The sequence below is a fragment of the Bison bison genome, unplaced genomic scaffold (genome assembly GCF_000754665.1).
Source record: "Bison bison bison isolate TAMUID 2011002044 unplaced genomic scaffold, Bison_UMD1.0 scf7180017864529, whole genome shotgun sequence".
NCBI classification, from domain to species: domain Eukaryota; kingdom Metazoa; phylum Chordata; class Mammalia; order Artiodactyla; family Bovidae; genus Bison; species Bison bison.
The window spans coordinates 2,579,241-2,591,441 of NW_011495079.1; the positions used below are offsets into that span (position 1 = coordinate 2,579,241).

Here is a 12,201-nt window from a genome sequence, read left to right on the forward strand (position 1 = left end):
TGACCTATACAAAAAAAAAAAAAAAAAAGAAGTGACCTGTGATTTACTTTTCTGTGAACAAGATACCTCCTTGAAAAAAAGAAATGAAGTTACTCAGTCATGTCCTACTCTTTGTGACCCCATGGACTGTAGCCTACCAGGCTCCTCCGTCCATGGGATTTTCCAGGCAAGAGTACTGTGTTAGCAGCTTGATACCATGCAAGTTTTTCTCATTCTTCAAATTCTTTATAGCACTTTCCCTTCCACATTCTAAATTTTAATTTAAAAACCTTTGTTTAGTAATAATGCACTGTATCAAAACAAATGGTAACTGTGCGTTTTAATGTCCTTTTCTCACTTGTAAATTGTTTTCAGTGAAAAGCCTCTGGAATTTTACATTGTTTCAGGCTGTTAGTCCCAGGGAAAAAAAAGTAAATCGGAAGAAGTGGTGATCATATTATGGAGTGGATGACATAAAAATGGAATAAAATAAGAATGAGAAAGAAAAGTTTTTAAAGACAGATATTGCAGTTAACCAATTTGGGTCTATGGGGATAATACCAATAGACTTGTTTTACATATCAGGGAAACAAAACCAGGGTTCCAAGTAATGTTAGGATGACACAGTTTATGGTGTACTTCAGAGAGTAATGGTTTCTCCAATATTATTTCCAGACTCTAAAATAGAGCTCAAGCTTGAGAAGAGAGAACCACTGAAAGGCAGAGCAAAGACTCCGGTAACACTCAAGCAAAGAAGAGTTGAGCACAATCAGGTATCTTTAGCTTTATGATCACTGTATTCAGTTGTAAGCAATCTGCTACAACACTTATTTGCCTGTGTCCCAGCCTGTAGTTAACAGTTGACACCCAGAATCCAGTACATTGAATAATACAGTGTTGAGTAAATGACTCTGGAAATCTAAACTGTGTGTGTTCTGTCAGTAGTGTATCCTGTGTTTACTGCAAAAGCTAAGTGTTTAGTAAATGTCTCATTTGTTTGATTCTGTGCTAAGCATGGTTCAGAGCCAGTCATGTTGCTTTTTTAAGAGAAATGCCAATATTTTTAAAAGGTGGAAACACCTAAGCAATTCTGATACAATAAAAGGCAGGGTAATGGTTTCACATTTGTGTCTTTGTTTCTAGGTCTTTGATTTTGCTTTTATTTTTGTCTTACATTCTGTGGCTTTTCCCTCAGTGCTGAAGCTAGTCTGGTCCTAAGACCATATTGTTTTCTTTCCTTATTCTAGATGAAAATTCATCATTTTATAGGTGAGGCAAGGTGCAGTTTTCCAAAAGGAAAATGTAGAAACTAAGGGAAAACTAAGCACAGATATAAATGAATTCAGTTTACAAAGTATTAACTAATCAAGGATTGATCTATCCCTAGAGTTCTTTTCCTTATCCTTTTTCTGTCTCATTGACTGTTTATCTTTTTCATTTTTCCTTTGTCATTTTTTAAGTCACACATCCTCAGTGGAAGTGTTATTGATTTCTTAAGCCATGTGTCTCTTAGTTTGATGTAATTAGTTTCAATATTGGAACTGTTAGCAACAAGCTTAGTGACTGTATGGACAATGTATAGAACTTTGAATGAAAGAAGATTTTGTTTAATAAACAAAGACTGGAATAAATATTTTGTCCTTTTATCTGTTATTGCCAGGGAAGAGCTGCAGGGGCACACTGAAGAATAAGGAAATAAAGCAAGAGAAACTAGGAAGATCTGGTGAGGAGCACTGAAATAGACAGACATGGAGAACTTTGGTCCAGTTAATGTAGGCAAGATGGTTTAGTGCTAAGAAGAATGCATTGGTTTGTCAAATACCAGGTTAAAAGAGGTTGAGGTTGGGAGGATGATATTAAATAAGGTTCCAGGGGTCATTGTTTGACTTGAGGAATCTAAATCAAAGGACAGGATAGACAGTGAAAGGAGAGAGTACATTTAGGAGATGGCAGGCAGGATTTAGATGATGGCTTTATTATACAAAATTTAAATGTATAGAAAAGTAGAGGAAAGAGTTTTTTGACCATTCACAGAACCTCAGCAGTTAACATTTTACCAGTTTTATCTTCATCTGCACCCTGCAGCGTTTTTAGTTTTTTTTGGTTTTGTTGTTTATTGCTGAAGTGTATTAAAACAAATCTCCAACCACCTCTCATTTCACACATTAAAATGTCAGTATTTCAGTATATACCTCTAAAAGATAATAGCTGGATTTTATTTTTATTTGGAATGATAATGGCGTGTGTGTGTGTGTGTGTGTGTGTGTATAAATAAATCTTTCATATCTGTGTTCAAAGCTCTATACATTCTTCATAGAATCACCTCCAGTTTCAGAAGTGTCTCTTTTATGATTGAATTACTCGAATTAGGTTGCATACAAACTCCACATAATCATTCGGTGTTTTGGGGTTTGTCTTAAGTCTGTAGCTATTTCCTCTGTAACTGTTTTCCCTTCCTCCATTCATTTGGTGCTGAAACTAGATTAGTTCTCTACAGAATTTCTCACTTTGTGGATTTGGCAGATTGCTTCTTCAAGGGTCATTCATTTATGCCCTGTATTTCCAGTAGACTGGGAGTTAAACTTTTAGTGGGGCTATGCTATAGAGCTTTCTGTAATGATGGAAATGTTTTATATCTGCTATTCATTAAGTAGCCTCTAGCCACAACCAGTACTTGGGATGTGACTTGTATTTTTACCTATATAACTAGAATTCCTTTATAAAGAACTTCCTCTTATGAATTGCTTAGTGACTTGGAAATAAAATTCATGTAGGAGAGCCAGGATAACTGCTTACATGCCTTTTATTTGCCAGTTTTCAAGTTAAGTGCCCAGTCATTTTGAAAGGTGATCAATAATATATTTTTACTAGTATGGTTTTTATATATTTGATATATGATCAGTTGTAGTCATTATTTTTTTCATGTTCAAATCATAACATCCGTAGCGGCTGGTAATTACTGAGTTGGTTTCTCTCTTTTATTGACCCCATTTGTCTTTGATAATTTCTTGTTTTCTGGCATAGTAAGAAGTCCTGGACTCATGTATATTTCCTGCCTCTTATAAGTCAGTCATTTTTTCCAAAGAATTCCTAATCCTTTTAGTGGAAAATATTTGGTAGGTAGGTACCTACAACCTGGATGCCAAGGAGTTCTTTCCTGCTGGGTTGTCATTGTTCTGGGCTTTCTCAGTGAGTAGAGCTAGTGAAAGTGTGGAAGTGTTAGTTGCTCAGTCGTGTCCAACTCTTTGCGATCCCATGGACTGTCACGCTCCTCTGTCCATGAAATTCTCCAGGTAAGAATACTGGAGTGGGTAGCCATTCCCTTCTCTAGGAAATCTTCCCAACCCAGAGATCGAACCCAGGTCTTCTGCATCGCAGGCAGATTCTTTACTGTCTGAGCCACTAGGGACGCCTGAGTAGAGCTAGGAATACTTATTTTTTAGAAAGAGAAAATAGGTCATAAGTTTCTCAAGTTTATGAATGTAGGCTATTTTCTAGGTCTTAAAACTTCTGACTCTCTTTTCTTATGCTGAGTATCTTGGTTAATAGCTTCTTATGTAATTTTCACTATATTTATGTTTCTAAATAACAGTATTTACTACTAGTAGTAAAACTGCTAATTACAGTTTCATATTGGGGGCAGTTTTTCTTATGCCAAGGATATAAAATCAAAATATTATGCTTAAAGTCACTTGAAAGAATATTTTTCTCCTTTCATGTTTATTTTTAATTATTGAGAATATATGTGGTTTTATTTGGGCAAAAGAAGAATCAGAAATCTGGCTTCTATCTTTGTTCTTTCTATAAAGGTTACTATTTCTATTAAATTCTGGTTTGTATTTTGTTTCTTTTTTTAAATACAGATAAATAATACATTACAGAAAAATAATACATTTATCTCTTTATTATTATTTACACTCGCTTCCTTTTTTATAAGGAAGCGAGTGTAAATAATACACTGCACATTTTTGTCTTTCTGTTCTTAATCTGAACACATATCCTGGGGAGTCACTTTATAACAGGATATAGTAGAGCCATCCTCTTCATTGCTTTGTACCCCTGCATAGTATTGCATTTTATGGATTTACTGTAATTTATTCAGCCACCAGCTTTCCTTTTGGTGGATATTTGGATTGTTTTCAATTATGTGGTATTCTGAATAATGCGAAGGTGAACCAGCGAACAGCCTTTTTTACATGTGTTGTTTCATGTTTTAGTCAGTTTATAAAATCTAGAAGTGAAATTACTGGGCAATTTTTCTAGATGTTAGCAAATTCCCCTGTGTAAAAGTTGAAGCATTTTCAATTCCCACAAGTACTGTGTGGGAGTATCTTTCTCTCCTGGAGGAATATGGTGCCATTTTTGCTTTGTTTTTTGATGTTAATATGAGTAACCATATTGGTCATGTTTTACCTAAATCAGTAGTTCTTAGTAAGGTGGATTTTAATTATCCTGATTATCTTTTTTATAAACTAGTTAGAAATTTGTTTAGGGCTTGTATTATTACTGAGTGGGATTTATATGGCCTCCTTTAGTAACCTAGTTCCTGCATTGTCATGTACCCCAACTACCTACTGTCTTCTGAATAACTTTTTACCTGATAGATTTTTTTGTTTCTTCCTCCTGTTGTCTCCATGATAAATTGACCACTTTCTATAGAATATCTTGCTGTACATAGATGACATTACAATTCTTACTTTGACCACAGAGCATACAGCAGTCACATTAACTATTAATTTTACATAACAGTGAGTTTCTTTTCAGTCAGTGATTATTTGGTCCATCTTGAAGTAGTTATAATACTGAATGTAATTTTTTTTTTATTTATACTTCTGAAAGTCACTTGTTTCATAGTGGATTCTGGTAGAAAACATTTTTCTTTTTTTAGGATTAATCATCTTCACAGAAAACTATATTTCACAGTGAAAGATAGTTTTCTGTGAAGATGATTAATTCTAAATTAGATAGTGATAGTCAAGAACTAATAAAAATTGGTTGACAGTCCTCAAGCAGAGAACTTAATAAACCTGATTCAGAGAAAGCATAAATGATTTATAGTGAAGAATGTCCTTCCTTTCCCTGTTGCCAGCTATTCCCACAGGCAACGAGTAAGTTGCTTGTGTTTTCTTTCAGGGAAGAAAATTTAAAAATCTTTAAATGGAACTTGGCCTTTACTGTCAAAAATAACTAATTTTAAAAATGTAAACTTTTTTTTGTATAAACTATAATAGTTTCAGGAGATGTTTGGTAAAATTTTTGATGAGATTATCTCAGTTATTTATTCAGAATAAAACAAATGGAAAGTCCTGGGGTTTGGTAAATAACCAGTTTTAAGGGAAAAGGATATTTCTTCACCCATTTACCTTCATGGTTATAGGTAAAATATTTGGTCTTTTTCAAGTACTCTTACTATTTTTATTGGCCTTGAGCAATTAATTGATTATTAAAGAGGTAGCAGTGTTGGAATTAGTTTGAAAAAAATACTTGACTTTGAAATGCATAATATGTCAGTTACATTGTCTTAAACCAGTTATTCTTAACCCTGGCAGATTAGAATCCCTTTGGAGCTACGAAATTTTGTTAAGCCCAGGCCAGTCTAGAAGCAATTCTGACTTAATTGGTCAAAGGTGGGGTTGGGGCATTTGGTGTTTTTTAAAAGCTTCCTAGATTATACTGTGCCACCAGGATTGAGAACCTCAGATTAAAACTAGTGTTCCATGCTACTCAAATAATCAGAAATTTTAACTATTAAGCATCATCTATGGACAGAGGAGCCTGACAGTCCCTGGGGTCATAAAGAGTCGGACATGACTGAGTGACTAAGCACACACACACACATTATATATGTGTGTAAATTGTTTACAGATTTGTCTTTTGAGGGACATTGTTTACATTCACCAGATTTTTCCTATTGGTAGTAGGAAAAGAAACCCAAAGATTCAGATTATGAGTCAAAGGGGAAAAGCTTATAAAGTCAGTTCCAAATAGAGATAAATACAAAACCAAGTGTGTGAGACAAAGTGTGTACCTTGTGGTGTTTTGGTAGTAGTGCTTCCAGCCAAATGAACTTACTTACTGGATGACTGTTCTTGTCCCAAGATAAGAGTAAAATATATTTCTGTCTTTAAAATCAGTAGACACTAACTTGGATTAAAAACATCAGTTATCTATATAAAATATTAGCTTGAAAGCAAAAGTGACAATTTAGGCATATTCTAGTATAACTAATCATTTATGGGTGTCCCCTAGTTAAAAGAATCCTCTGGTAATAGAGGTTTCAAAGTTAAATAAGGTGATACTTGGAATGTAGACTCTCAAACCGTACTCCAGAGCTACTGAATCAGAATCTACATTTTAACAAAAACTTCAAGTATAGGCACTAATCTAGTGCTTTTCACATGATTCTATTTAAACAGTCCTAACCACATGATAAGACTAATATTTAATCTAACAGTTATAAAATTTACATTTTGTTTTTAAAAGGAAACTAACTTCTTATATATAACAAATGACTTTCTTACAAGTCGTGATCAGCCTGTTTTTTTGTTTAGACAGCCAGAGATGCAGCTATGATACTGGAGCCATATAGCGAACAACAAGTCACAAAAGGAGCCAGTGATAAATTAATGTGTTCCCCCACCCTCACTTTTATTATAGTATGTGAGCTCCTATAGTTGGACTCTACCATATTTTCAGTGTTCTCTGGTGCCTGCATATATGTTTAGTCATTACATTTAGTGATACTTGGAAGGCAGAGCATTATTTTCAAATGCTGGCATTAATGGATTCTTAGTGTGCTAATATGGCCATCATTATTAAGGTTTTGATGTTAGGATATGACTTTTTAATGTGTCGATGCTTGAATAGAGCTATTCTCAAGCTGGAGTAACTGAGACTGAATGGACAAGTGGATCTTCAAAAGGCGGACTTCTGCAGGCATTAACTAGGGAATCTACAAGAGGGTCAAGAAGAACTCCGAGGAAAAGGGTGATGCAAGGCTTACTGCCTAGAATTGGGTTTTCAGATTGGTAGGGTCTTAGTGGTTATTTTATATTTATTGTTTTTATTTTGTTTTCAAACTAACAGGTGGAAACTTCAGAACATTTTCGTATAGATGGTGCAATAATTTCAGAGAGTACTCCCATAGCTGAAACTATAATGGCTTCAAGCAACGAAACCTTAGTAAATATGTTTCATAATATACAAGTGGTATTTTCTGTGAATTACCCTTTAATGAGAATTGGGGAGGTGGTAAATTTTGACAGACTTCAAACTTAAAATGTTTTAAAGCCTATTTTAAATTCATTTCCCCCATATAATTCTGAATTTTAGAATTTTTCAATATAGCCACTTAAATATATATATAATTCATTGTTCAAGAATCCTTAGTGTTATAAGGATACTTTTTTGCTAACATGTTTAAAGAATAAGGCTTCCTTCACATATGAAACACTGAATAATTATTTTAGGTTCTTATGCCTAAATTTTTATTAAGGGAAAGTTTCAAATATTACAGAAATCGACTATCTTTTTTTTCTTTTAACGTTGTCTTTGTTTTGTTTGGATAATTCTGAGTCTGAATAATTTGAATCTTGGCAGGTTGTCAATAGGGTGACTGGAAATTTCAAGCATGCAGCTCCTATTCTGCCAATCACTGAATTCTCAGACATACCCAGAAGAACACCAAAGAAACCATTGACAAGAGCTGAAGTAAATGAATAAAATTTAGATCGATGCTATCATTGATCTTTTAATGAAGAAATATTTATATTTGTTTTTTGGAGTGGGAGGGAGCGGTGCTTTCTTAATTGGGTGGGGTGTGTGTGTCTATATATGTGCATATATTATCTTGAAGGCATACTTTATTAGTGACAGTGAAAAATAACTAATATAGTATGACATGCTAATACTATCCTCTTGCTACTATGTGCCTCTTTAAGTTCCATTTTTCAAGGGAGTGATTATTTATGTGCTGCTTCTAGTATGTCCTCTGTTAAAATGGATCTGAGTTGAAGGTGTTACTTGGGCTATGGGGGAAGCTATACTATCTTTCATTGAAAGGTCAGGTAATGGGACTTTACAGTGCCTTTGTATAATACTTGAATTAACTCTTATAAAATTAAGCTTTAAAGTACTAACTGCATGATAAAATTTTAATGATTCTTCATCAAAGATTGTTTTGATCTGGGCATAACGGTAATTTAGCAAAGCAATCGGGTTGTTTAAAAAATTATTCTGTTTCTTAAGTTAGGAAGATTGGATTGACTGTAGTTAAAAGCATATACTAAAATTTGTTAAAAGATCTATCTTAATTTTATGTGTTCTATATCTGATCATTTGTTTTATTACAAAATTAATAGGAAGAAACAATATACTTTTAATGCTAATGAAAAGCATCAGAGGGAACTTAACACTGCCATATTAGCTGTTGAATTTTATTTTTTTGTTTTTGAATGTGTGATCCCCATTACAACATAAACATATCTTCACATTGAGGAAATTTGAAGAGAGCTTTGGAAATGCATGGATAATTAAGCAATAATGAATTTTAAAATGGCAGTTGTAAAAGTTGGATAGATTTAAGTGCATTCTGTTCTCTGTAACTTCTGTTTAAAATTATGTTCTAATCATTGTGCATTTACATTAAATTTTAACTTTTGGTTGTTTATTTGTTTCTTAATAGGTGGGAGAAAAAACAGAGGAAAGAAGAGTAGAAAGGGATATTCTTAAGGAAATGTTTCCCTTTGAAGCAGCTACACCAACAGGAATTAGGTATTCACATACACTGAAACAAGCATATAATGTATTCTATTAGAGCATTTTTATTTATTTATTTGTTCCCACCTTTATTGAAGTGTATTTGACACATTAAAATTGTATAAATTTAGAGTATACAACATAATTATTTTATATATTCATATATAATTGGAAATTTTAATTCTTCACAAAATTATTGTGCCTCTGTTCTCAGAAGTAAAATGTTCTTTCTGGGAGCTCTTTAATTCTTCTAAGCACTAACTAGTTCATATTCTTGAAAGTTGAGTCAATTCCAAAATTAAATTTGTTAAGCTGAAGGGTTGTCAGTAAATCAGTTTACGTATTATTTAATTCTTATTTTTAAATCTAAACTGAAAGCGAACAAGAAGGAAATCAGTTTTATTCCTGAGTGTTTCTCTTTACTAATTGAAAAGACTGCTTTTAGATATCTGTTGAATTATTTCGTCACGGGGGAATCACAACCAAACTACCTTTATTTTTTTTTCTCCTCTTAATCTCGTAAATATATTAGCTCTGAAAAACCTTTAAAAAGGCAAATTTAGTGACTATTTATAATACTCTGAATAATTATTTTCTAATAAAACATGAATCTAAATGAAAAATGTATAGAAGTTTTAAATAGGTTGACTGATGACAGTTTTTTACTATTACCTCAAAGAATTTGAGGAATTAGGAATTTGAAATTAGAAATGATATTACATTTTATATTATTTAGGTCGTAACTTTATCTAATATTTATTTTTCTCTTCCTCCTTTCACTCCCAACAGTGCTAGTTGCCGCAGACCAATCAAAGGGGCTGCTGGCCGGCCATTAGAACTCAGTGATTTCAGGATGGAGGAATCTTATTCATCTAAATATATTCCTAAGTATGTTCCCTTGGCAGATGTCAAGTCAGAAAAGACAAAAAAGGGACGCTCCATTCCCATGTGGATAAAAATTTTGCTCTTTGTTGTTGTGGCCGGTTTTTTGTTTCTGGTCTATCAAGCTATGGAAACCAATCAAGGAAATCCATTCTATAAGTTTCTATCTAATGACTCTAAAAAAGTCAACTGAATGATATGTCTTTGGCACATTCAACTTGGTCTCCTATTTTTAATAACTGTATCAAAAAACATTTGTGTACACTTGTTGACTCAAGAACAAAAAAAAATTGATTTCACCTCAATAAATGTAGTATTCCATTGAAAGCAAGCAAGATATATAAACGGACTTCATTTAATGTTTTGGAACTTGGACTAGTAGGAGATCACTTCGTGCCATATGAATAACCTTTTTTAGCTCTGGAACTTTTTTGTAGGCTTTATTTTTTTAATGTGGACATCTTTATTTCTTTTTTGAGAAAAATGTATATTGTTTTTGTGCATTTGGGAAACAAGAAGGGCAAAACATGGCAGTATAATGTGAAGCTACACGTTTAAATACTTGGAATTCTTACAGAAAAGATTTTAAGAACTACTCTCTACTGAATAAAAACTAGAGATATGGAAAATGTGAGATTCAGTAAGAGAAAAAGTAACTTGGGATTCTACTTTTTGTAACTGCAACAAAGTTTGATGGTGTTTCTGGGGCAAAGTCCTGGGATAATCTCTTCTGTAACCTTTAATAGTAATGTTTTTGTTGTAGCCCTATTGTACTCACTTTTTAAAAGATAGCTAGTATCATGAGTGTCCTACTTCAGTAAGACCCATTTAAATGACGTTGATTTTAGCAGGAGTCTATCAGGGCAACGTGTGTTTTACAGAACTGTTAGCTGGCTGTACGTGTTTTTAAAGACTGTTTGGCTAGCTATAAGGCTATAATTGGAAACTTGTACTTTTTATTTACAGGACATTTTATTCTATCAATCCAATTTGTTACCAAAATACTTTTTAGATAATTGTGTGTGTATTTAGAAGTTAGAAATTTTAAACACCAGTCTTAGATTCCATTTGGATTCATTACTGAATTATCTTCTGTTACCAAAAACAAATTTTGCCAAGGTTTTTTGCCCTGTATTTCCCATAATTTGATTTGAAAGTGCAAAAAGGATGTGCTTTTAAGCTACATTACAAACTTTCCTTGGATATACAGTAGTTAACATAAATTTATAAACTCTGAAATTGAGGTGGGCATTATGATTTTTGTTTACTCTTGAAATGGTTAATTTTATCCTTGTGGTTGATTTATTTTTTTTAGCTAAAACTTACCTCATGTATAACTTTGGTAAAGTAGTGGGTAATTGAAATTTCTATAGAATCAAGTAAAACAAAAATTTGACTTAATCATTTGTTTCAACTTTACAGTCATTGACAATAAAGCACATTAAAAATGTAAGTTATTTTTAAATATCATCTGAAATAGATACTTTTTAAAAAGAAAAAGCTGAAGATGTATATTTAGATCAGCACACAATTTTGATTTGCATCAGCCCTTGTGTGACATTTAGCTTTTAGATATTTTGTAGTCGTTTTCCACTTACTTTGCAGTTGACCAGAAACATTTGCAGGTCTGGTCACTGCAGAGGCAGTGGGAAACTTACTCCTAGGTGAGACATGCTTGCCTCTCCAAGTAAAAGTATTTTGAGATGAGCCACAGAGGGAGTACGTTTTACTCAGCGTTGCCTCTATACAGTAATAGCAGTCTACTTTTACTTACTTTGTTTGTAAACTATGTTTCCCATCTTTTGTTTATAATTAGAAATTGTGAGAAGCTGCATTTAATGTTCAGAAATGTGGGAGGATAAATCAGACTTAACATGTATGTGAGATCAGTTTTCTAGTAGAAAAGGTATGGTCCAAACTAGCAAAAGTAGGACCGGGTAAAACATATAGTCGTTTTTTTGTTTTTTTTTTTTAATGTGTACTTGGTCTTTTGTCTGTGTCTGTTTAATTCCACTAGAATAAATGTGTCCTTGATGTAAATGCAAAGCATTTCTTCCTGATTAAAATTGTAGATGTAGACTTTACAATATAATTCAATAATAAAAAAGTAAGTAACCTCTAGTTTTGTCATTGCAATAAATACTTTTTCAAATAGCACAAACTGTAAGGTTTCCTGGTAACATTTTGTATGTGAGATTTGTGTATTATTGAGTTTTATTCTCATTTTAGTCTACTCCTTTATGTTTTGCTTCTAGTTGTAATAATCTGGTCCTCTTGTTCCTAGGTAAGCAGTGTATAGCTATTATACTCACAGAATGATGTAGGGAAGCAAGCTCTCGGAGGTACCTCTCACTCTCTGCATAAAGCATTTTGCAATATGTTATCTCTTGATGTCTCATTTCTCTTCCATTCATGTGGTCAGTCTGTTACTTTGAATTAACAGTCACCAAGGGCTGTTCAGAATTCACATAACATCTTTCCACCAAAGATTTAAGAAGAAAGCAGAGAAGACATGGAATCTTTAGTGTGGGGAGACCCAAAACAGTTCGGTTCTGTTATGTTCTGGTATAAAATCATTAGTAG

General features: G+C 33.1%; 1 protein-coding gene across 1 annotated transcript; it reads left to right on the forward strand.

Annotated features, from left to right (window-relative positions):
* The first annotated feature begins 671 nt into the window (after positions 1 to 671).
* LOC104982236 (lamina-associated polypeptide 2, isoforms beta/gamma-like) lies at positions 672 to 11,775 on the forward strand. Its single transcript, XM_010831570.1, has 5 exons — positions 672 to 752; positions 7,066 to 7,161; positions 7,579 to 7,689; positions 8,663 to 8,751; positions 9,526 to 11,775. The coding sequence occupies exons 2-5, from the start codon at positions 7,138 to 7,140 to the stop codon at positions 9,809 to 9,811; spliced, it is 510 nt and encodes a 169-aa protein (XP_010829872.1). The 5' UTR covers positions 672 to 752; positions 7,066 to 7,137; the 3' UTR covers positions 9,812 to 11,775.
* The last annotated feature ends 426 nt before the right edge of the window (positions 11,776 to 12,201 follow it).

Bases quoted from the DNA above. Each gene is read 5' to 3' on its own strand.
- LOC104982236 (XM_010831570.1), top strand. From the start codon at position 7,138: ATGGCTTCAAGCAACGAAACCTTA. The intron at 7,690-8,662 runs GTAAATGAATAA...GTTTCTTAATAG, and splicing joins AACCATTGACAAGAGCTGAA to GTGGGAGAAAAAACAGAGGA. The intron at 8,752-9,525 runs GTATTCACATAC...CACTCCCAACAG, and splicing joins GCTACACCAACAGGAATTAG to TGCTAGTTGCCGCAGACCAA.